This window comes from Hylaeus volcanicus, chromosome 5 (assembly GCF_026283585.1).
Source record: "Hylaeus volcanicus isolate JK05 chromosome 5, UHH_iyHylVolc1.0_haploid, whole genome shotgun sequence".
NCBI lineage: Eukaryota > Metazoa > Arthropoda > Insecta > Hymenoptera > Colletidae > Hylaeus > Hylaeus volcanicus.
In genome coordinates this window covers 29,828,342-29,854,324 of record NC_071980.1, presented here as the reverse complement: position 1 = coordinate 29,854,324, position 25,983 = coordinate 29,828,342, and the positions used below count along the sequence as shown (strand labels likewise).

The 25,983-nt window shown below is 45.1% G+C and overlaps 1 protein-coding gene across 4 annotated transcripts in view; it reads right to left on the bottom strand.

Moving 5' to 3' along the window:
- LOC128876802 (microtubule-associated protein Jupiter) overlaps positions 1–25,983 on the bottom strand; it is a 54,278-nt gene that overhangs the window by 11,274 nt on the left and 17,021 nt on the right. Inside the window, exon 1 of one of the 4 annotated variants that reach the window (XM_054123490.1) lies at positions 9,983–10,303. The exons of 2 other annotated variants lie outside the window; for them this stretch is intronic. In XM_054123490.1, coding sequence (XP_053979465.1) covers positions 9,983–10,044 — 62 coding nt within the window. In that variant the 5' untranslated portion in view covers positions 10,045–10,303. Of the gene's footprint in view, positions 1–9,982; positions 10,304–25,983 lie in introns of those variants that run through there. One more of the 4 variants, XM_054123494.1, reaches the window with a different exon arrangement.

Here is a 25,983-nt window from a genome sequence, read left to right as displayed (position 1 = left end):
CTGAATTGCGGAAACAATTCCGCAGTATGATTCGTTTCGCTTCGTTGAGATGGTACCATCGTCCGCGACGTCCCCTTTCGTTGGACGTCGTCTTGTCACGGTAGCTACGCGACGTTATCACGAGCTCCTTCCGTCGACGATCCATCGGCGATGTCGGATAAAACGTCCAATTCGCTATGACAAATCGATTCGACGGGCACGCGATGGAATATCCAAAATTGAGGACTAAATTTAAATACCAGACGCGATCGTAACGGGTTCAGGGTCGACCTAACCGGTCCTCGATACGATTTACAGTTCCTAAGGTCGGTGACCTTTCAGACAAAAACGGAAAAAAAGAAGAAGTAACGAAAGACAGGTACTGATACACTGTAATGTCCATCTAATTGCAAGTACCTCACAATTTGTCTCCATTTTGGCACTTAACTCTTTGGCGACTTCCGCTGTACGATTCGTCTTTAATTCCCCTCGCGTGTCCAGGATCGCAATCAAGTATTATTACTGCGCATTAAAGTGCATGGAAGAAAAGAAGGTAGTTTTTTTATTTTTGTTATCTAAAAATATGCGTTCAGGTCGCGAGAGATTTAATGGAGACGCGATTTAAGTAATTCGACGCGAATCGGGAGCCGCAATAATCTAGCTGAGAACCGCAAATTGCCGACCATTGCCCTGCGCACAGTACACATCCTCGTGGGAATGCGCGTTACCTCGCCTCGTATGAGCAAAAAGGCTACCTAGAATGTCCATTTCGACCCACGATACTATCGCTGGCCATTACTCTACTTCCACGCCAGAGGTACAGGACGAACGCACAATTCGTATCGTTTCCTTCGATTCCAGCCATTAATCTTGACCATCTCTTATCACCAAATACTAGGTGCTCCACTTTACTGATACTAGACGAGTTGCTGTCTCACCTTTTCCCTTCTCGGTTCTATTGGAAAAAAGCACAGAGGCATTTTTCATGGGACTGTTCAAGAAAAAATATAGTATCCAATAAAGGTTAAGTTAATGGTCGTGAGGTATCAATTTCACCTATTATACCAAGTATTGATCGCAGAAGCTTTGGTACCGATACGATTAGTACCAAGTACTCGAGACCTCGGTACCTTTCGATGCTTCCTACACCTTGCTTCCCACACTTTAATATCGATACCCAATCGAGCCCAGCCTAATGCTCGCGTCAAGCTTCGCGATTGGTGAAATCGCGATGAAGAGGGGTTTCGCGCGAAAAATGTTCACCTGAAGGATGAAGACAGCTCGGTTTAAGGTGAGCGAGGAAGAAAGAGACTGTAGGATGAGGGGGTTCCCGCCCAAACGGATCGTTTTTCTGTAGGCGCAACCGCAATAAGGAGTCACGCTCGAGTACTCGTCCTAGCTCCTGGCAACTCCGTGTGAGGTCCAGAAGGAGGATGTCGATAACAAGGAGCGGCATTGTGGTCGATACACCAATCTTTATCGCGTTTCGGACAATGGTCATTGTTCCGGGCGTTTAATTACCGCGCAAGCTAATACTTCCTCGATTTCACGTTCGGCTAAATATTTGCCACGGTGGAAACTCGCGTGTTCCTTCGGTATCTCTAAAACCAATACACCGACGCGACTGGGAATAATTGCCAGGTGGTAAACGCAGCGGTCATTCGTTTGTTATGTTCCGACTCTTGGGAGTTCCTCGAATATTCGAGCTTCTCATCCTGGAAGTTGCTCGTTAGACTGTGGGAGCATCGAACTTGGGTATTCGTTAGAGGAGCCCCATTTCGGATTCCATTACATTCGCCACTAAACTACCACACATCTCGATCGGCTCGTTAGGCTTAAATAAACATTTCAAGACCTCTTCAACGTCCAATCCTCTCCATTTCGCGCCCATCCTGCACCAACGACTCTCCCCAACAGCTCGCCAATCATAACAGAATAACGGTCTATCGCGTCTAATTGATCCTCCGTCTCGCGATATTTCTTAAACGCCGCACTGTACCGTCGAAATCGAAGAAAGTCCGTCTCACGGCGATGAATCGCATTTAACGATCGTCGTAATTCGATTTCCCCCTTCGGCGTCGTGTCAGCCGTGAAGGACCATTAGAATCATCCATCGCGACGATGCGCGAACGTGACGACGCGTTTACCGATTCACACGTGCCGGTTCGCCACACGGGGAATAATTACTGGCGTCTCGACGCGCGGGAACGAGCGTCGACTCTCTCGTGCCTTATGTAACGCACGCAACTCCGTCGAAACAATCGGTATCCACGTGAGAGTCCCGATACCTGGGAACGGGACGATTAAGTCATTATCAGGCCTGCGCGACACAGCCTCGAAAGGAAACTGGTAATTATACGAGCGTCACTCGACGAGGAGGAAGACTGTTCGATTTCAAACATGATTTCTAATGGGGGCGAGAGGAATGAAACGATTTATCATTGATGTCGTGAAAATAACAGCTCGATTTCTATGAATTCTTGGAGGAATTTGATCTAATTTATGCACGATGCAAATGTGATTTTAAGCGAGGGTGATGAGATTAAAACGATTTATAGTTTACCTTTAAGTCCCACACGCTGAGATACACCCTGTGCACGTCCTCCCGCAAGAAACCTAAACCTACTCCTAACTTCCTTTCTCCCCTATCGGTTCACGCCAACGCAAACGGTGTGTTCATGCTGTTCGGAACAGACTCGAGGACGTCTGCAGATTGGATCGCCTGTGTTCGTCTAATCGAAACTTCCTGAATCGAAGCTAAAAAGCTATGCTCCTAATTGAAACGAGGCGAGACGAACGTGGGCTAAGTGCATTTTGCCAGGCTTGACCTATCGTGCGCCGCTAGACGACGTGATGAACGACTTCGAGCGGGATTACGGATGGTCTCGAATGGAATTATGTTTAGTGTCGTTTAGGATCGGACAGTCGTTTCCACTGGTGGTGGTACCAGTCTTTTCGCGAGGCTTCCAAGTTTACAGACTAATAGGGAACGTCGTTTAGGCTTTCGCCGCACGGGTTCTTTCGCTGGTAATGGTCTAGACTCTAGACTTCCGTGTGCAAAGCTGCGTGTTCACGTGACATGAAAGTCGTGGCATTTTAGAGCCGTGACAGCGTCAATTTTTTTTTTTTGCAGGTGAGGTAAACGACCCTATCGACATTTTGTAACGTTAGGTGGGACGTAGAATGGGGATTGAGGAATTGGGGATGGATTAGAAAAAGTGGTAGACTCTGGAGGATCTATTTCTTAAGAAATTTAATTACTTGAAATTTTAGTCTGGCTACTATGACAAAACTGCAGAGGTCAACGAATATCTATTATACGTGTAGGAGTCTGTATGGAAAATAAGATCAGACGATGCGAAGCCTAAACACTCGAGATTTTCAGAATTGATAAGGGAAGATTGAAGGGTAGACTATTGTTCGACACTATTGATTGTTGCACAGACATCCCGTGTCACAAAGTGACAAGCTTGCGACATCCTGCACGACGTCGCGCAGCGCCATGTACGGGTAGTCGATGAATGCAAATTCATGCGTCTCGAGGTAACTCGGAAAGCCTAAGAGGATCGTTAAATCGTTGGCGAGCGATTCGTCGAACGAAGTAACGACTTTGTGCGCTGGAAACGCAATCAGAGATCGATTAGGCCAGCGACTCTTAACCATTGTACCGGGAAGGCTACACAGTCAATGTTTAGCAACGGATCCAATAAAATCTTTTTATAGCACGAATCTGATAAATTCTTTTTACAGTTGGCCAAGGAAATATGAACGAGCGTTTCGAAGCTAATGAACTGTAAAAAGTGTATAAGATATTTTATAAAATTCTTCTATATGTGAAAATAATAGCTGTTTTACTCGTCACTATACCTACTGTTAATACACATTTCTTAGTTACTTTAAAGACAAAAAATTGTATTAACGAATAACAATTTTTGTTTTCTTTTTATTCGTGAAATAATCCAAACGTTCTCTCTTAATATTTAGATGCCAATAAATAAATTCGACTCGAGTTCCTGAACTCCATAGAGCCAGAAGTGTCGACAAGACATTAAGCCGATCGAAAAGGTTAAGAACCACTGTATTAGGCGAGCGATCGGCAATCGAGTCGCGATCGATAATGACGGGGCTCTAATTGCGTAGCTGGTAACGGGTCGCAAGACGCAAGACAAAAGAAGCGTACGTAAACAGCGTCGAACCACTTGTAATAGGTGTTTGATCGTCAGGACTTATAAGGAAGCCAGATCGGTCGGATAAAAGTCGAGGACTTTACGTAATGGAACGATAGACAAACTTTTACGCGAAATTAACTAATTGGCCAATTACGCCTCTGCCCGAGTGATCCAGCATCGTAACCGATCGTCTTATTCGGTTCCGGTGAAATCGTTGATTTATCCCCTTTCGAGCGAGTCCCTTCTTTAGCCAGGCGCGGCTTAACGAGCGGATAATCACGAGAACAACGAGCGCCGATCGAAATTTATTTCGACGTCGTTTATTTCAATCGACCACCGTACTTGTTGAAGGCTCGATCGAGAAATGATTTTCTACGCGATTGGACTCTCGTAGCGGCGAGAAAGTCTCGAGGATCTCTGCGCGCGATAACTTTGGCCAAGAGTATGATCGCCGATTCGCGAGCACGTGGTCTCGTCGAGGCGATAACAAGTGCAAGCGCCGTGTTGGGTGTAATTTACGATCAGGCGGGAATCATCAGAAGGGGCGAAGAAGTTCGACGGCGATGACTCACTGTCGGCGGTACTCGAAATGGGAATACACGTTGTTAGGATAATAAAGCGGTCCAATTTAGCGGAGACACGGTAACGAACCGATCGTGTGCACCAACTTTATAGTAGAAAAAAGAATATATAAAGGAAACACTCCACGACTGGTCGACGTTTGTGGTTCGACGCGATTGGTCGCGCCATTGATATCGACGGTCTATAACCATCTACACCGATACCTTTATTTATACCCGCCGCTTTCATGGAGCATTGACTCTTATCTTCGTACCTCCGCGTTGGCTGACAAGAATATAACCGCGAGAAAAGCTGGGGAACCGATCGATGATCGCGCACCTTCGATAACAATCGTGACTATTGGAACGAGGAACTTGTCGTGCACACGAGAAGTTTCTCTTGGCCCTCGATAATTCATACTTCGCTACCGCAGAGTTTGCCGTGCATAATTCAGGGCCAACGCAAACTTTGTGCTACCGAGGCGAATAGTTCCCCAGCGAAACGCGTTATTCGGCTCTGTTTGTGCTCGTTAGTTCGAGGTTGAATAGGGCCTCGTAACGAAGGTGGATTTTCTCGGTTCCTGCGGAGATGAAACATGCAGGGCATATTTAATGAGTGGCGTCTCCTTTGTTCGCCAAATTCTTCAAGCCCGAATTAAGGCATCGAGAATTCACGATGAATGTTGACTTCTGAGAAAGTGGGCTTGATGTATAGGTAGGAGGATGTTGGTCTAATATATACAGACCTCACTCTTCTCTAAGAACATCAGCTTAATATGTATATACACAAACTAGAGAAATAACTTTTTATCGGTATCTCTTTAACTAGAACCGTACATTGATACCTACATAAGTATTCGTAGCCTTTATATTTATTGAAGAGCCTAACCGAAGAGTTTGACACCGTGTGTCAAAGGGTAGGCAAGGTGGCTAGAAATCGGTAAGGTCCAGACAGAGTTAGCCTTGTCGGGGCTTCCCCGCGTCACGCGCTCGCGAAATCCGTCTTTTCGCGCAGGAAGCCCCGAGGAACGTATTCGCAAAAGCCCACGACCACCGAGGGGGAAGCCCGCCTCGCTTGGTCACACCGTGTCCACCCTTTCGTGTCCAAGCCGGACAATGGGGGTGAGTAACCCCATCTCGAGGTGAGGGTGGCGGACGTGCCCGGAAAGGGCGTCTCGTTCCTCGTAACTCGATACGTTTCGATCCACGTGGAGGCGCCCGGGAGGAAGTCAAGAGGGGAGCAAGGGAAAAAGAAGTCGAGGAACTCGACGTCGATGATACCTCGTTACACCTCGATCCACGTGGACACTTGAGGTTGATCGTGAGCTCTGGTTTGTTCGATGAACGTAAGTGCGTAGAAGATATATACGTCTATGCACGCGGAGGTACATACATTTCGCTCGAGAGCTGATAACTTGTATTATTTTCAAACTTAATATCGAGTAACACTAGGTACCGAAGAGAAATCTAATTAATACTCAAAGCAAAGAATCGATAAGTAATTCTTATTCAGATACTTCAAGAAGGCTGGTTTCTCGCGACAAAAAAACATTTGTCACCTAGAATTTACATCTTCTCGTTAACACGCCTAAGTGACTACATATTAATACGATTAACAATTCCAATGCGATCGACGCAACGCATCTTGTAAATCGTTTCGACCATCCATAGAACCTAAGTCGTAGGATGGAAAAAACAACGTCCCACCCACGTTTAACGACAAATCTCATTATTCTCGTTTAAGAAGGACTCGTTACGAAGATTAATCGTTGATTGATAATTGGTCGAAAATTAGTGCTCCCTCTCGAGAGATCCTCAGATAAAATGAAATTGACATTGGCTCTCGTGTCCTCCGCGACCGTTGCCAATTTCTAGTTGATCAAGAAGTCTACTTTTTGCTTGACTATGTATCGAATTCGTTTAGCTAATTATCAGAGTGCGTCATCGCGATTTTTACTCGACAAATCGAATCCTTTTTGACACAGTAATCGAACTTCTGGCAATGGCAACGCTGACCCTAGCGTTTTTACAGCTGGCAGTTGTCCCAAACAGTTTAAGGTCCTTTGGGTAGGTCAGGACAGAGTCGAACGTAACAGATTCCCAAGTAGGACACGATCTGTCCCGGAGGCGAAGATTCCAGCTAACCGTTCAAATTTTCCACACGTCTAACCCAGACCTAACCCCAAGATCAGCACTTTGGAGCACACGCCTTTGGGCTTCTCATTACTGCTAAATCAGCGACGCGAGACGCGAGCACACACGAGGATGGGGCTACTTGTAACAAAGGCGAGTGGGTGCAAAGACACGAACAACTAGTCGGAGTCACGTGCTCCCCTTTGCGTTAGAATAGGATTTGTCTCTTGGTGTTGTTGGCATAAACTTCACTAGTAATATGGATACCAAAGCATGCATAACAATAATATAGAATTCAAAGCAAAATTGAACCTGGATCATTTTTATGAATATTTTTAAAATCAACAAGAATTCTTGATTCTGGTACGAGAAACTAAAGGATGATTTATAGCGTGATTTCCGTGAATAATAAAAATGTGTAACACGAGAGGTTCGAAGCTTTCCACGAAATCCTCAACGTAGATCCAACGCTTCCAATCTGTGGTTTTTCAAGTACCTATGTCATCCAGGGAACAGGTTTCAAAGACGATCGAGAGAAGTTCAAGACGCGCTACGGTTGGGTTTGTTTATCACTCGAGGACAAAGGCGCTACTGTATGGAGTTTCTATAGAGCAAGCTTTGTAACGGGAGCATCGATGAGAAAGTCTCATCTCAGCGGATAAGCGTCAATCAGAGTGGTACGGTTCCGATCAGGACGATAACGAGAAATTGTCCTCGGATCGTGACTTGCTGGGACATTGTCTCAGCGAGCAGGTGCGAAAGGACTAGACTGGAGGTCGAGTCTGTACCTGGACAATGTCGCACCTGTTTGCAGCTTGGTCGACTTTCTCCTTTTGTTAGCTACAGTTACGATCTTCTCTCAAGGGGAAGTTGCTAGATGATTCAGTCGCGGAAAGAATGACCCTAAGCGTTCGAAGAAGCCTAACGATCGCAAAAGCCGCGTAGCGGTCGAACTTTTCCGTCAACGATGGCTGCCTGGGTAAAAATTGAACGATTACACCTCCAGGCCTTGGATTAGCCGGAAGATCACGTGGGCGTCTGAGAAACGTTTCGGGATGGGTACAGAGAAAAATCATGACGACGGCGATTAAGCGCGATGAGCCCGGAGGTGACATCCGTGTAATTACAGCCGACCGAGTCGAGTACACGTCAATTACACGAGGGCGTTGACCACATTTTAACGAAGCTCAATTGCGCGAATCTTTTCGGCCTGGGCGACATCCGAAATTTGCTAGGGATCCCATTCTTGTTGATTATAAAAATATTTATAGAAATCAAGTAGGGCTAATTCTGCTTTGACATTGTTTGAAGTTAAGAAACAGAAGTATTTTGTCCAAGTTTGAGCAGTTTCTTTGTTCGAGACACTAGAAAAATAGAAAGGAGCACGTCCTCTTCCCTGTTCGAGGAATTAATTTCTAAAAATATAAGAATTTCACTCCAAGAGCAATGGCCCCGTTCACCAGAATGACAGAGCCATAATTCGACGAGTATATTCGACTATTGCCAACGAGTTTGTTACGTGAGCCGTGAAACACGAAAAAGAAACAAAATAATCCTGGTGGGTAGTAAAGTAACACTCGTAAAAAGAAGAATTTGTTTCTGGAAAAAGCACGTTCCTAGTTTACGAACTTGTCTTTGACAGTAAGAAAAAAGACGAGGATGAGGAATTCCAGTGTGCATCGAGGAGCAAAAATTCGAGGAATGACACGATTGAGTAATTAGCCAGCTAATCTTTTCCGCGAAACTTAAGATCCTCGCGAGCCAACGGTCACGCTTTCTACACCCAACCGTTCCCCTACCTTTGTTCCTCCATTTCGGAGCAATCTCGACATTTGACACGTCGTGGACACGCTTCCGTTACCCGATCCCGGGATGATCTCAACGAGCAGGAAGAATCTACGTCCAATCCTACGTCGTAAGATCTATTATCAATCTCGAGAAAATTAACGTTCGAGAATTGCCAAGTGTTCGAACGCGCGGTTGTAAAACGTTTAGCTACGCGCTCGTTATCACCGCTTTTAAAACTACTCGCGAGCAATTACAAGAGTACCCTTAAAGGATGTGGGACTTCCTGGAAAACATCCCGACAATTTTTATCACGGTTGGAACCACTTAAGTAATTCCACAGATAAAGTACTCGACTTAAAGTACCGGTGTAACAGTTGTTTATCCTCTTTGTATTGAGATAACCGTTCTCGCGTCCATCGCGCGATGCCCGCCGATTAGGCTGCTCGTAAGATACTTAGAATGACAGTAAAGGTCCAGTTGCGAGAGAGAAGTAATCACGTTCGGATTTAAATACTCTCGAGCAAGGAAGAAAGAAAGTCGCATTTAGGTATTAAGAGAACGAGAAACATTTTGTAAACAGGATTTTGCGACAGCTTTATCGAGCGTGTGCTTAAGAGTAGATAAGTCAGGCTTGGGTTGGAATCGTTCATTTTCAAGGTTCTAAACCACATCAACTTCCGGTTGGCGAAGTTGTGAATCATTCGTTGATGGAATTACCTCAATATGCCAGTACGAAATTGTATAGCTCTCGATATCAAAGTTCTCGACAGTGACCTTCGGGTTTTCAGAATCCTTTGAGCGACAGCGAAAAGAGCGCCGCAGCTTGCAAAAGGGCGACGAGATTCAAGGACCACCTCGCGAGATGTAAATCGATCGAACCAGTCAGGGTTGGCTGCGGACGTTACCGCATCTTGCTACATTTCGAATCTCGACATTTAAGAATTCTCGTTAACAATAACCTGCATCAACGTCTAAGAATCTGAACACCGCCTTAACTTTCTTTAACTACGTTACCAATCTTTCATTTCCATCACAAGTAAACCCTACACTACCTCCTCGCTCGTCCTACACACTGCAAACACTTTCCACGCCTATCCGAAACCGATCTCCACCAGAAAATCTCCTATCCCGTTTCTGGAAAATTCTAAGCCTACTTCGAGGTACTCCCCAAAAATATACCCAGCGTCACTCGAAGGTTACCAGAACCGAATATGATTAAAATTCAGAAAAGCCGTACGAGGAATGAAACTCTGAGGAAAGGGGACGCGGTGGTTCCCGAGGACCTACCCGAACGTCCAGAACACCGGGAAAGCCGCAGTGCGGTAGGAGAGAACGGGTGGTTCCGGAAATTACCTTTTCTTTCCGTATCCGACATTGTCGAGCTCGACGTGTCTGTATGTCGCGTACGTGGCCATATTCCCCGACGACAGCTCTCGAATCTCCCTCGTAGACGTTTCTCAACGCACTGCGATACCCTCCTCGTCGTTGTCCTCTTCACCCGTTACACAGAAATAGCCCCCTGTGTTTGCGTAGCGGAGGATCGGGAGCACAAAATAATCGAAGACGACGATTATATCCCGACTTTCAGCAACCACCCTCAGGCTCGTCCTTGACTCTGTCTCTTCCTCTTCCAGTAGCGAAACCGCGGAACGATCCTCCCCCGTGCGAAAGATCACGATTACTTAGCTGCCGAGGACACCGTGTGCGTGGGTATAGTCGTTGCCGCGTTCAGGCGAGAAACTGGCAGCCGAATGAGGATCCAGCCAGTATATAATGCCTCCTCCACCGGTGCTTCCCTCCTCTCTCTCTCTCTCTTTCTGTTCACCGCACTGGGGCTCTCCTGCGCGCTCTTCTCTCGCTCCGATCTCTTGTCTCCTTTCGACTCTCCCCCCCCCCCTCTGTTTCCCTCTGCAAGCTCTGTCAGTCTGATTCAGTCTGCACGAGTATCCCTTGGTCTCGCTTCGATCGTTTACTACCTCTCTCTCGGTTTCTCTCTCACTACGTGGCCCTCCTGGAGGCTCTTCACCGGTCTGATCCGACTCCTCGGGTGACAACAATTCTCTCTTGCCCCTAGCTTGACGCACCAGTTCACCAAGAGCTACACCATCCCGCGGATAACCCCGCCAGGCGCTGTATGCACTTCCACCCCCGACGGGAAGGCCGACGACGCCGACGCCGACGCCGACGCCGACGTCGTGCATTCACCTCAATCAATACACTCGGCGAACCAGACCGGGGACAGAAGGGGAAGAAGCGCGGTAGGGACGCGCGCCAGCGTAGGCATCGACGTCGTGTTTCGCTGCATCTGCACGCCGATGCACGTGCGAGGACAGAGTCGCTCGTCGCTGATAATGAGCAGGAGAGAGGGTGGTGGTGAGAGAGCAAGCCACCACGCTCGCCTGGCGTCAAGGGCTGCGATCGTTAGGGATAGGCTCTCTCTCGGGATCATCCCTCGACTCGTGCTCGCGGAACTTCGAACTGTCGCCGGGACTTTTGGTGGGACTGGGGTGGAGTGGGAAAGGGTTTACAAAGTAGGAAGGGAGTATTTTGAATATAGGGAAACGTGTGTAGTTTAAGAGTTTCTGTGTACAGTCAGTCTCATAAATATTTTTACCCTATATATCTAGTAAAAAAGTTTATCTAAATTAATAGGTTAAAAACAAGTATTAAATATGTACAAAATTGAGTCGAAACAGAAGAATTTCATATTTACAGGAGGACTGATAAAAAAGATCTACACATCTACACATATCTCGTATGAAGCAGATAATTAAATAAAAAGCTCTAAGGATTTGACGTTTCACTTCTACACGGCCATAGAAGATATAATATATATCCAGAGATTATAACAGAGCATTACACATGTTATCACGTTCCTGATCTACAGCAAATTAAATAGCTATAGTAGATTCTATTAAGCGCAACTCTATTTGTACATTCGATAACAACTTGTATCTGTTAATGGGAGATTAACTGAACTTAATTCTACCTTAATTTCCCGAGCAATCGATCGCATAAATTATTGAAAGAACTTCCATTAGATGTTGCGCACGTCCTGTGTGATTTATGCATGACGGTGCAACGGCACATTTCAACTCAGTAGCCAGGCAGTTCTCGACTCTACGTTATTCTGTAACGTTCCTAACACCAGTAGAATTATTTAAAACTGTGCACGTATAACGATATTTCAGTGAACGTATTAATTTCACGCATATTTTAAAGAATTTTTAAAGTTGAGGTCAACCGATAACCACCACGGCAATTTACCTGTTAATTAATAAACAAACGAGACGTTTCGCGTGGCCATAATTCCGTTGCAGTGGAACGATACGCACGTGCGTTTCTCGCTTACGGTTATTTAACGCGACACGCAAGTGAACCGGTACTATGTCATTCTCAGTTCGCGTACAGTGCATAGCGTACAAAAATTAACGTTAGCTTAGCACATGCATGGCCTCAGGACGCGTCGAAACACGTGCTGCATGTTTTATATCAAACATAAATCGAAGACAGAAGTCTGGGACTGTTTCTAATTGTTCGTTTTATTTCTAAGGTACTTCAAGTACAACACGATCGATTTTTGTAGAATAAAGCTCGAAGGGGTTAAATGTTAAATGGTGCCATTTTAAGGGTGAGGACACAAAATTATAAAACATTCCTGCACTACCTAAATACAAATATAGAAATAAATGCAACAACTACAACTTGCGTTTAATTTTTAGCTTGGTATTAAATTCAAAGGGACTCCACGTCTCCAGAAGTTTCAAGCAAGAGACAGCTCGAGCAGCCCACGGAGGATAACGCTCCCCTCGGCGTATCGCACACGGATGCACATGAGACGGATCTCGCGTTGCAATCGATGCGAAATTTTAAGGGTTTCTACGGCTCGCTTCAAAAGAGACGAGAACATGAAGGGTTGCGTCTGTTTGCGACGAGTCGAACACGTGAACCATCGTGGGGGTATTTTTCGGCCCTAACACTGTTTGAGTAATTAACTGATTAAATTGCAGTCCCCTTGTTGGCCTTTTAGAACGCTCGATAGATCGAGTTACCGAAAACGGAGCCCCAGGGAATAAATTGTGAATTGGTAACTCTGTATGGTGTCGATACGGTACAGGCTTATAAACAACTATTGAAAGATAGGATTCTCAGTCGTTTACTTGGAACGAGTGTTAAAATATTTTGACATTTGAATTGAATAGAATTAGCTGTAATGAACTAGCTCTTGCATAAGCAATACTGCCTACCGATTCATTAAACGCTCGTTTGTCAGACTTGGGAAAGACGTATGACAAAGATAGATTGGAATTCCTACTTTCAAGATAATCAACTAATCTATACATTTCTATTTAACTTTCAGATTCATTAACAAGCCTTCTTGGTTCGTTACGATAAAGTTCAATCTAAACCTGCCAAGTTTTTTATTTCACGAGATTAGAAAATATTCTGTGGCTAATGAAAGTTCAGGAAACCCTGCTTTAACCTACAGTAAACATCTACCCTATTTATATAGAAGTGTTGGAAGTTATCGTTGCCAGCCACGGTTATCCTTCACCCCCCATAGTGTTGCAACGGCGAAATCAACGAATGCTCGGATTCAATGAGATAGTCAGTCTTGGTGTTCTTCATCGTCCAGCGGAAATAAGGTTGGCCACGCAAACGATCGGAGCGCGCAGTAGACGTGCATTCTGCCGCTCCTTAACGAAATAGGATCTCGACGTATAATTGTCCATAAATAATAGCGATTCCATAATCCGTCCGCGCGCTCGATCGTAAGTAAACGCGTAATTAACGGTGGATTTTCGTAAGACGTCGATGCACGGTTCAATGAGCAATCTGCCCATAATCGTGGAAATAATTGGTACGGTTTATCGACGATCTGTTCCAGACAATTAGGGGATCACGTGCCCAGACCGTTTCTGGAGAGTGAATCGAATATCTCGAGCAGCCCAGATATATTCCCTCTAACGATATTCCTGAGTTGGTTTATGTAGCTTGTTTGGAGCTTTCAAATATCGAACAGTTTGGTCCCGGAGCATTTCTGCCAGGGATTCCAATTATTTTGGCTAGAATGAACTTGGTTAGAGTTTGTTTTATTTAAATTGGATGACCACACTTTTAGTTGGCTTTGAAAGTTATATTCATATTTCTTTTATCTTTATATCTTTAATTATTGAGCTCCTAGAGCCTCCAAATTCTGATGCAGTTGTCTCTTTGAACACCACTGAGAAGTAACATGTAGTTTAAATCTCCTTATCCAGTGGAGACATTTGACTTGAATTGATTTCCATCGCAAGTGTGTTCAAAATTATATTGCCTGGAGTACCCTAGAGTATCGAGCTCTCCGATATCTTCAGTCGAATGTCGTGTACAGCTTTACCTTCCTGTCAACTTTGTGAGCCCTCGAAACGTCGGATTACGCGCACATTAAGTGTCGCTGGACAAAAGTATTTCGTCGCGCAAGATGACAAACTTAAATGCGACAGACTGTTCTTGTAAACTCGAACGCATCGAGGCACGTTCGAGAATAAACGTTCCGAAAGGAACTTCAAAGTGTAGACGGGCTTCGCACCCCCGAGTACTCGTCCTAGATACCGAACAAAAGAGGCTGACTCAGTGGTAGCCTCCCCTTGCTGCACATACGACGGAAACACCTACCCTAAGCTGCACGGAATATGCAAAAAGGTTCGCGACAGACCTACAAACTTCCTCATTTATCGAACTAACGAACCGAGACTCGTACAACAACAAGGTTTGATTTAATAGATTTCTTAGCTTAGAAGAGGCTTAGATTGAACTTGGAAAGGCACAGTTTCAATGACGACGTTTCCAGCGACAAATTTCACGCTAGAGTAATCACAGTGCGAACGATCTCGTTGACGCGTAAGCAACTGTTCGAGATGGTCGTAGTGGTCACAGTAGACGCAATGGTCGTGGCAATGGGCGCTCACACGATGGGCGTAGTGTTTTCTCGAGGAAACGGTACAGAAACGCGGTTACACACTCGGTTTCCGTTTCGAGCGGACACACGTCTAGCGGTGTACACACAGGGTGAGCACCAGTGGCGAGCCTCAGCGGCAAAACGAATGGAACACGGCCACGAAACTAAAATACAGCGAGCTAACATTAGACGGTAGGCATTCGCGATATTTTATTTTTACGATTATGTTCCCTAACGTGCGCCGCTAACGTCGACTACCCCGAAAGCGTTCTCGAGACGTAACGCGAGGCTGCGACGTGGTTACGACGAGAAACTTCCTGGAGGAAGAGTTATCGCTTTGGGTAAACTGTGTTTGCGGAGGTTCGCGAGGCAGGGAACGCTCCTTTTAATAGGAGGGGGCCTATGGAGGTCAAATTATCATGGGGTTTCACTTCTCGGTTAATTTTTCTCCACGGTTGATAATGGTTTAGAGGTGAAATGCATGCAAAATATTTCTTTAAAAATAAATTTAAACAAAACATTGTCCATTTGAAATGTATCCCCTACGAGGTTGAACAAAGAGAAAGTCGATACAAGAAGAAAGTGAGTGAATATCGAGTAAGTAAAAAGAAGAAACACGAAGGCAAAATACGTGCCCATATGAAATTTCCGAAGCGAATTTCTCGCGTGAGCGATAGACTACTTGAATGGCGAAGCTGAAGTGTACAGATGGTAGAAGAATGAAGAGATCTAGCATTGTCAGAGGTTGTGCAGAGATGAGAGAGTGGCAACGTTCCGCCATGAATTAGAGACTGTTGAATCGAAGGTTGCACAGCGAATAATAATCTCATCTACCTAGTGGTCTTCCTGACCACTTTCGTAAGCGCAACGCGTACGCCTCGCGATCCAGCGGCTCTCTAATCCCGGATTTAATGATAGATCCGTTCAATGGAACGTATTTCATTCGATATCGGAATATATCGATATGCTCCTCCGTTCTATAAAACGGAACGCTTCGATAGGCGGACTCGTTTCCGCCAACACTCTTTCTTTATTTCTCTGCTGCTGGGTATAGCGTTAATGCCCGTCACGGAACCGGCTTGGAGATTGACACTGACAATGAAAATTCATGAGAACTTTGGCGAAAAATCGCATGTTTTATCAGCGAATAGGCAACGGGATCGAAATCTCGGGCAAAGATTAATGAACCGCTGAAAGCGTCGGGAACGGGTCACCCTTTTTCAGCGAAACGTCGAGGATGGTATAAATCATCGATCGAGATTAAGCCCCGTCGAAACCGACACGGTGTTGGGGCTCGAATCGCGCATACGTTAGCGATTGATTGGAGAAAAGTATTAACGATAAATTATTGCTCGGCGCGGGAGGTTTCGCGAGTGCTGCGATGCGTGTCATTCGGCCTACCCGATGATAATACGAGTCGCATCGGGTTCAACTACCATCCAGGGAGAAATTGATTCTCCCAGGAGCGTCTATACGATTCACCAGGTCCCTTGGCAGCGAATATACGATTTTCGACTGGTATTCGACTCGCAATCGCTACATAGATTATCCACGGATTCGTAACGTAAACCGTTAAGCAAACGAGCACAGTTTATCTAGTTGTTTTCCATGCAACCTCCCATCTTTAGCTAAAGTCCAGTCGTTGCCAGTATTTAGTCGTCAAACATTTGTCGACAGGCTATTCGAGACGTCTGTTTTCAAAAGAAGTCGAAATCGACATACATTCGTCAAGTTTGCAGTGTGAAACGCGGTCTGCTTTCTATCTCGGACAAACGTCCACTACGGACGCTGACCGAGCAACGAAGATGAAGCGATTAGGGACACTTCTGGCGTTGCACAATATGCCCCCCAGACAGTTGTTGAAAATTGCGTGGCGAACGCGTTCAACCACGAAGAGAACCTTGAGTCCAACACGATTGCTGTGATAACTAACGCGATAACTACTCAAAAACTTTTCTGTCCATTTTTTCAAACTGTTTTCTACAACAGAACGCCTAGGTGGGTGAAAACGTCCCGTTTTCGTTGTCATATTTTCACTCAGCTTTTGAACACCAAGGATTTATTCGCTCGCGGTTCAACGGACAGAAGAATCGTTCCGCGCGTTTCCGGTGGTCGTCCAGAGAACGAGGCAGCCACTTCCAAACAGACTAATGCATGATTTATCGTTGATTTGTATCGCGTACGATTTCATTGGGGTTTATGCAAATCGAGTGGATTTATCGCCGATCCGCGACGACCGGAAAAGAGAACCGTCTCTTGTCGCTGGTCGAGACGCTGCGTTGCTCCTCGGAACGACTAATGAACGCCAGTTGGAGCAGATTAATACCTCGTACAGTTAAGTCGCTGCTCGAGCAAATTTCTCGAAAGCTGAGAAAACGGAGACACGCGTGGAATGCATTTGAGATTGCTCACCGAGGATTTCACCGACGTGGCTCCTTAAGAGACATGTTAATCATACGAAGGAATATCGAAGGATATATTAGGTTGTCTCAAAAGTTTCCTTCGTTTTATTATTAAGCAATGGACACACGATATATTATGTTTTACGTTACGTTATTGAATTGTAAGATAAGGTTGGGTATTTATACGAACACTGCCACACAAAACAACAGCGTGTTGTTAAGAAACACCTTCGAGGTGTATAAAAAACATGGAGGCTAGAGTTGAACGGTATATGTGCAATGAGGTCTGAGGAGACTTCGAAGATTTCTCTAGGCACACTTTTTCTGTGGGTGCAACGATGCAGCTGGTAAAGTGCGATTGCACGTAATTTTTTCGCTGCTGAATTAATGGGCATCGACATCGAATTGCAAACAGGACGCCAACCAACCTCGCCTAAAAGAGATCGATCTGGCTCGCGTAGGTTATAGAGGAAGCTATCAGAAATGGAAGACCATCGATTCCAAGAAAGTAATTTAGGTAATTATATAGAACTCTTTTTAAATTTTGAGGGACTCGAGGTATGGAAGAATCCTATCGACAGCGAGAATATCGACCTAAAGCGATGATATCCTTGACAATGACTTCACGGATGACTTCGAGACCACCAGGAGAAGTCATTTGAAAGGGGCCTCTCGTAATGGCTCATTGAAGCGGACGAACAGGAAATCGAATCTATCTTTGTAGCCAGCAATAAAGACCGACATTGTGTCAATGTCGACGTAGGGCTCATTTTGCCTCTCCATTAACGTTCGATCGATCTCGACTACGATCTCTGTTCGAGGATGCGCGCAAAACAGACAGCTAAGACATAGCTAACGAATAAAGACACCTTAACACTGAATAATTATTAAAAATATCTTCCCATGTAAACTCACAACATTTTCTTTCTAGAGTTTAACCACAAGAAGAATTAACTCCGCGAAGATTGTCTAACTAGCGTGGCGTGACGAAACCAAAAAGAAGCATCGAACGGACGCGATTCCGGAACACCTGGCCGCGTAGATGCGAGCTTAATTAAATACCGAGCGAGTGGTTAGCCAGGAGTAACATCGCGCACTTTCCTGGGAAATACTGTTACAATGTGCCTAATGGACGACGTGGCGAGGATTCACCGTGACGAAATGATGAAGCGCCGTCATTTTGTTCAGCCGCCACGGTGCAAAACGTTAACTTAACATCACGCGTTGTTGCAACGTGGAGGTCCTATCGTGGGATAGGCCAGATATACTTCCACTGGTATATTCGCGGTAGAGAAAATAATGATGCACCGCCAGGGAGTCATTGAGAGCGAAGCGTGTTGGAACAACGCGCTGTAAAGCGCAACACACCCCGGAGCGGGTAGATTTAATGCCACGTTAACAGCCGTTTTGTTAACGACTCGCCAGTCTGCGACACGTTGCTAATAGTCGGTGACTCGATAACCGTCGACAGCGCGAATGCCCTGATCGCATCTAGTCCGCTGACTTGAGGATTTGCATACTCGCGGGGCTTCCCTCTGAGCTCCCAGCGATAAGACAACCGAGTTCGACTTCTTTCTAGCTTTGTACCGTGTATAAGCAACGATCTTCGCGAAATGATCGCGAATCTGCGCCAAGTCGACGAGTGCCAGATAATACAATGTTTAGAGTATTAGAATGAAATAAGACTTTGAAAATGACCTAACTTCTCCGCTTAACCAATCGGAATAAAACTCAACCTAATTTCTGTAGCAACAATGCTGCGCGCGCTCACTTATCGCTAAGTATGCGTTTATTAGCACACTGGAATGTTCACCAAATCCCACGCTGCCATCAAGCACCTCGTCTTCCCTCTCCTCTCGATCATTCGCGAAGCGTTTATAGTTCGACCTTACCCAAGACTCTCGCCAGCAATGAATTGCGCGCAATATTTACGTTTCCCCCGATTATTTACGTCCGCACCGAGCGTTTATGATTCGACCCAACCCAGGTCAGAATCCGATCGTTCACAATTACACAGTGTCACGGACGCGATAAACAATCTGTCAGTGTCCTTTAGAGGTGGGGCGATAAGAACGAGGAATAAACAGAGTAGAGAGCGAACGGAGCACAATTTCAGTTTACGATCGGGAAGTTTCGAGGAAAACATGTGGTCATGGACCTCGTTGTGGATTTATCTAACGTTTTACGTGAAAACTTCAATGGCGAGTGACGGTAAGATTTTTGTCGAATCTCGAAGCTTCACAGACTTTCCTTTTATATAATATAATCGATAATATAATCAAACACACATTAAACTTCTTATTCCCTTTAGAACATGTAAACGTCAAATATTAATCCACAGTTCTTTCGGAAATTTTACGTTAGTCAAAAACCCTGTCTGGACTTTACAGTTTCCTTCTTATTAGCCCTTGTCGTCGCGCGAAAAAGGTTAACAAGGTTTTCACAGTCCAGGCGTCGCGACGCCCGTGTATATTCGCGTAAATTATGCATCGAGGATTCAGAAGTCGCTCGATCGAGCGTTCACCCGCATCGTGCATGCATTTATTTATTTATTTTGCAACTCGCACGCGCTGGATCGCGACCTCTTTCAGGATGGATACGGATCGCCAGGGTAACGAGGAAAAGTGGGAATACGTAAGCGGCGAAACGTTAACGGAAACGAGCATCGGGACGACCGGATGTCCCGCGACCTGTGTGTTCGTTCTCGAAATCGTGCAACCGTTAACCGGGCATTTCGAGCGAGGAGGAAGAGGAATATGGGACATTGAATTTCGGTGCGTCGTGTGCGAATGTTAAGTTTAATTGTGAGGCATTTCTTCGAGGAGTTGTCAACTACTTCGTAATAATAGAACTGGTCTATGTACATCGGCCTTATAACATAAAGAATACATGAAAACACTTTCAAGTTTTTGGTCGACGCTTTCCAATAATGATTTCACCTGGCAAGGAGCAAACGAGCAATGATAATTATTCCTCGCGTGTATCGATCGCGGTTTAATATTCGTAGGAAGATATATGCCCAACCCTATACACGAAAGCCACGAATATCGATACGCATCGACGATCGACAATGGAAATTCATTAGGATTCGTGCGATGCATCGGCTCGTGCTCGATAACGATGCACGCGTGTATATTTGAAAAACGGTACTCGCGGTTGCAGGAAGTAATAGAACGCACTAATATGGCGTTCCCCTTTTTTTACCCTCCGAGATATTGACAATATAATCGAATGGTACACAAACGAGATTACTATACGTACTGTCGTCAAGTATGAAACTAAAATATCAAAGGTGTGTGATAAATAGCAGGGGAACGAGAAGCTCCAAGTTACAACGGTGAAGTGCTTTTTGCGCGATAGCATTTACAATTTGCGAGAGGCATGAATTATCGAGGAAAAAATCCTGTCGGGATTGTACCGTAAGACGGTATTCGCGTAAAATGGAGAAAATGATTACTCGATATATAACTGGAAGCAGCTGGCGGATACGTAGCAGAGATGGGTATAATTTCCAGTTGGATAACGAATTTCGAGTCGCCTTTCGACCCGTTATTCGATCAATAAAAATTGCGATCGTGTTATGTTTCAGGCAATAAAGTCTTCTTTTAATTGATCTGTACTATCTTGTGTTATAATTAGCCCGGAAGCAACGCGTACTCCTGTTCCCATAAGCTACAGGAATGTATAAGTATAGCGATTAAAGCAAATTGGGCTCATTGTAGACGTAAATATAAGTAACCTACATTTTAATTGGCAAAAAGTTATATGATACTAATATCTAACTCTTTGAGTTAAAGAAGACTGAATTTCTACCTCGATTTTCCGCGTTCATCGATAATTAACGATTCGACGGCTCGAGCGCCGATGATCCGGCCGGTTTCGAAATTGTAATTATAAAACCAAGAGAAAGCGGAAAACGTGATGCACGATTTACCGCGAAATCGTAAATATCTACCTGAACACGTTTACTGGAGTCGAAGTTTACTGGAAAACGGTTCGCGGGGGAGATTCGTCCGCGATTTACGGACTGCGGAAAACCAGCGGGATTCGATGTCAGCGAAAGTACCACGCGGCGAAAAAAATGACGACACGTGACAAATCGCTGGTGGAGAAGTTCGATAGAACGCTCGCGTTCGATAGATGCTTTCAGAAATTGATCCTAGAAGTATACCAAATTGAAGCATTGTAATTTGGCCAGGAATTGAGGTCAATTTAGTCATATAGATTGGTTCAGTGGAATAAACAGAATTCCACTGAAAGTAAAGCAATAAAAAATGGGAGGCTCGCGAAGGAGTGAAGCTGCGTCGTAAAACGCGACGCGCGATTTATTACGCATTGTAATCGCGAGGCTGTGCGTTATCAATCAGGGTCGATCGAGCAACAAAAGCCTCGTAGAACGATTCATCCTAGACGATGTTGTTCCATCGAGTTTCTTCTCGACGTGAACGGAGCGATCGCGATGTTTCTGCGCGGTGCAGGAAGAAATGCTTCGATGGCAGCCTTGAAGCTGTCCAGGGGAGACAATGAAACGACCGATGCAGTAACATCCGGTTATGTTTCGTGACGCGTTATTGTTCCCTCTTCTCGGTTAGAGGGACGATGATGATGATTTCGTTGGACACCGCGCCCAGGTCATTCTTGCGCGTCGTGGGGCGGTGACGGCGATCATAAACAGATGGAAACGGGGAACCATCCACCGAGAAGTTCGTCGATGAAATAATGCAAAATTTAATGATACAGAGAAATCGTTCTTGGAGGATTTTGGTTACGTGAGAAAACATCTATTTATCAAGGCACAAAAGGGTAACGTTTCCAACCGTTATGTGCTATCGACAAACAGAGAAACCCACCGTGTGTCGCGAACAGCGAACTGAAAAGCAATAGCGCAGGGGTGTACGAGGGACCGTGAAACGTATCGTTCAACCCTGATTAAAAAAGAGGTCGCTAGGGACAGACATGTCGCAGACAGAGGGGGGCCGAGACTGCGGATGTCCAGGAAATTACGAAGATGGGGGTTTATCGATTCGAGCATTTGCCAATATTAACTCGGGTTGGGCTCCTCCGCCGAGAAACGCGATTAACTCTGAATCAACGCATGTTCTGTATGCTCGCGATAGTGTTCTAGGAAACACTTCGAGGTTGATTTTTATCGTTTCGTAATTCTCGAGATAGACGAGTTGATTCAAGAACCAATCAAGTGGCTTATCTCGCTAACTATAGTTAGAAAAGGTAGAAAATTGAAGAACCTGAAGATTCCTTAATATTCTATAGAAGTTTTTGTTACAATAATTGACCCCAAAAATGGTAGTAAAACGAGTGTCAACAGTTCAGTGATTTTACAAAGAAATTTAACAAATAAATACGCAATACACTTCACCTGAGCTAATACTTGAAACCAAATCCATTACATTTTCCCTATAATCCTCGATTTACCCTACAGCTGCATTCACGTAGCAGTAGTTTCGATGATAAGAGAGCTCAGAAGCAGGTCCAAGTGAATCGAGCATCGAGTGCCATTTCGTTCCGATAAACGGAGTCCTACTCTGCCTGGTATCGTCTACCAGGAAGCGTTCGTTGCCCCATAACTCGACGCGAGAAAGTATGCAGGCGTACATTCGAGGGGAAAAAAGGAACGACGATCGACGAAACGCCAGGTCGAAGCCATTCGGAGACGAAAGTGCTTTTTAATCGCTTCGACGGGTAGTCCCCCGTAGATAAAAGCTTTTGGAGCGATCTTCCTGGAACACTGTGGGCAACCTAATTCACGCGTACGCGTAGGAAAGTGTACCGTTAAGCAATCGATCGGGCAAAATTGCACGGAACACAGATGGAAGACAAGAAAGACGCTATCTAGGCGAAGAGGGGGGAGCACTCTGCGGTCAGGTGGAATTCAACGGGCGCAATTAGTATCGGCGAGAAAGGTGCGCGTAAGAAATGCGGAGCCCAAGCATGACTGCAGTCCGCTAACCCGAATGAATCTCGTTTAAAGCCGTAAATTCTCACCGTCTGTCGGCGAGAAAATATTTTGAATAATCGTTCACGCCTAACGCGGGCTATCTCTAAGGTGAGGACACCTGACCGGGGATCATGGTTGGGTAGTCTTGTTCAAAGTAAATCGCGTAGGTACAGTTGTAGTGGGGATGGAATTATTATTGGATTATTTTATTGAAAAAGTGTGGAACATATTAGGTGTAGAAATGAATTCTTCTACTTCAACTAGATTCGTAAATGTATGTATATAAAGGAGGATAATTAATTTCTCCACCCCGATATCTTCACTTGGAAATTAATAAACCTAGATCTTCGAGCTTGATAAACGCAACAATATAAGGAAAATAATCGTGTCTCAAGCAGAGAAAGGAAAAGATTGACAAACGCGTACGTGCCTATAATCCACACAGCTTTCTCTGAGGGTTGCGTAGGAGCCATTCGCACGGGTTGTCGTGAAGGAAAACTGCGAGTAATAATGCCCTCCATTGTGCTTAGAAAGTGATCCGAGTCACGGTGAAAAGGTGAAAATGGATATGAGGTCTCGCTCGGCTTGGCGCAAGAAAACGGCCACGAAATTCGAGCTCCCACAGAACTTTCGGTTGTCACGATTGATTGGCATGAAACTCTGCACTATGTCATCGGTGCTTGATTTATTTATTTAACCCCGTAAAAGGGTTAACACCGTTTTGGAATCTCGCGCGATGAGAACAACCGTGCAAAAATTCCTGAATCGAGAATACAAAAAAATAAGCGTCCATTTATTACGTATTGCACCGAGTCCTTCCTCTCGGTGAGATCGGTTTATACAGCAAGAAATCACGCGGCCGTCACGGTGGCTCTCGCTTCATTACGAAGAGCCTTCAATTAGCGGCGGGGTAGAATTTATCGAATCTAAACGAACCAGCAAATTAGATGGAACGGAGCAAGAAATCCTGTCAAGCGGCCGAACACGTTTCCACGATGCCTCTCGCGCGTCTATTAGCCAATTACTTTTGTCGGAAGCCCTAGGTGGACGCTATCTGGTCGCGAGATTATTCAGAGAAACGATCGCGAACAGGTGAGCCGTTAATTTCGAATCGAGCCGATCGAGTTTGCCGTCGGTACCGCGGACGCTACCACAAATTAGAATTCTTCTCGCCGCGAGTGCAATGGACCGTCGCGGGTACACCACTGCGAGTGGATCGCGTGTTGCACGTCATTAGATGCAACTCCGCGATGCACCACCGTAAGAACATAACGCGGTTGATGCCAGTGAAACTCTACTCGTCCCCCACCGGTCGCCATTATCATTTTACGCCAGGGTACACGGATTGAATCGCGGTCTCGCGCTTCTCCGCGAAGATTAATCGCGGAGAACTTGGATGACGAGCAGAAGAGGGTCCGTTGGCTAGGTGTGAGGGTGAAACTTGCTTAGGACAATTCGGTAGAAAGGAAATTTATTGAAGAAATAGTCTTGATGGTGGGTTATGTAGGAGTCTGGTGAAAAATGAACAATCAGGATTCGATTTTTATTCATAATTTCGATACCTGAAATTACATATAGAATCGGGGGAACTAACTTCCAAGGAGATTCCAAGTAATAAACGTTACCAACCGGTGGCTAGACACAGGAAGGACTTCCAGCGTAGACGTTTCGGTCAGTGAACACCTTTATGTCGTTCACACCGGAGCTCGCCGATATTTAAGCTTATGCGCGCGGCATTACACGCTCAAGACTATTCCGTTTTTCGCGGTCAACTCCCCCGTAGCTCGACCATACCATAACTCCGTTTCTAACGCCAGCAACCTCCCAATTTGGAACCATTACCAATGAATGTATTCAATTAAATAAAATAAACGAATCAACGATCGGATCTGCACGCCCAGAAACAAGTATGATTATATTAGCATAACACGAATATCGATGAGCGGCAGATCTTCATCTTGAACCGAGAACCCTAGGAACATAACAACCTGAAATTAATCGAACAGGTTGAGGTGATTATAAGCATTTACAAACAGATTCAGGTATGCTAATAACGGGTATGATATAGGGAATCGCGATGATCGTTATACATATATGTGTACAACACGCGAGGATAAGATCCTGATTTATTATCTAATCGCTCAAGGGCGCGTTGTGGGACTATTTTGAGATATGTGGGCTCTCGACACCCTATTCTTGATTTCCTTCAAGAATTTCATTTCTGTTTACTCTCTTAGTCTCGAACTATCACAAACGCAAGTGTGGCTATTTAGAGACCAGAGAACTGCTATTAATTATTTTTTTGATAAAGCTTTCGAATTCACGAATTCTCTTTGAAAGGGTGTCCAGAAATTTTTGTGGCAAATGTTGGGAAGATTGTTAGCGTTTGTTGGGGCTTCATCAGCGGTGCACGATGGTGTTTTTGAATTCCTAGGAAGCACGCAAACGTGGCACGTGATAATGCGGTTTTGCGCTCGCCGCCACGTCGAGGAGAGGCGCATATCTCGACCGCAGCGGATCGTTTTAAAACGTTTCTCGGCGGCTGGCACACGCCTAAAACGCGCGAACAACGGTTCACCTCCTCGTTTTTTCGAAACGGTCTCGTTTTTAGGCGGGAAGAGGATCGTTCCGTCGAGCAGCCTTGCGTGGCGAGTACCGGGACACTAATCGCGAGCTTTCTTTCACGCGGAAAACGTAAAATTGTTATATGAATTAGAATCTCTAGAAAAGAATGAAAGATAAACTAATTTTTATACGGTACCGTTTGAAGAGTATCGGGAAGTTCTTTAGGTAAGACTTTCAGGTAAGCCTACTTTATTGGAAACGAAAACTTCAACACAATTTTCTCCTTTATTACCTCCAATAGAGGCAGAATTGAACGCGTCAGCCACTTTATATGTAAGTAAGTATAATATTTATGAAAGTACACGAAATATATGAGAGAAACCTGCGTTCAATTAGATGGATTAGGCCGTTGCTCGGAAATTAAGTGGAAGATGTTAGTAGTGTAACTCTGAAAAGTAGTTCTCTCTGATTTCACAATTTATAATAAACA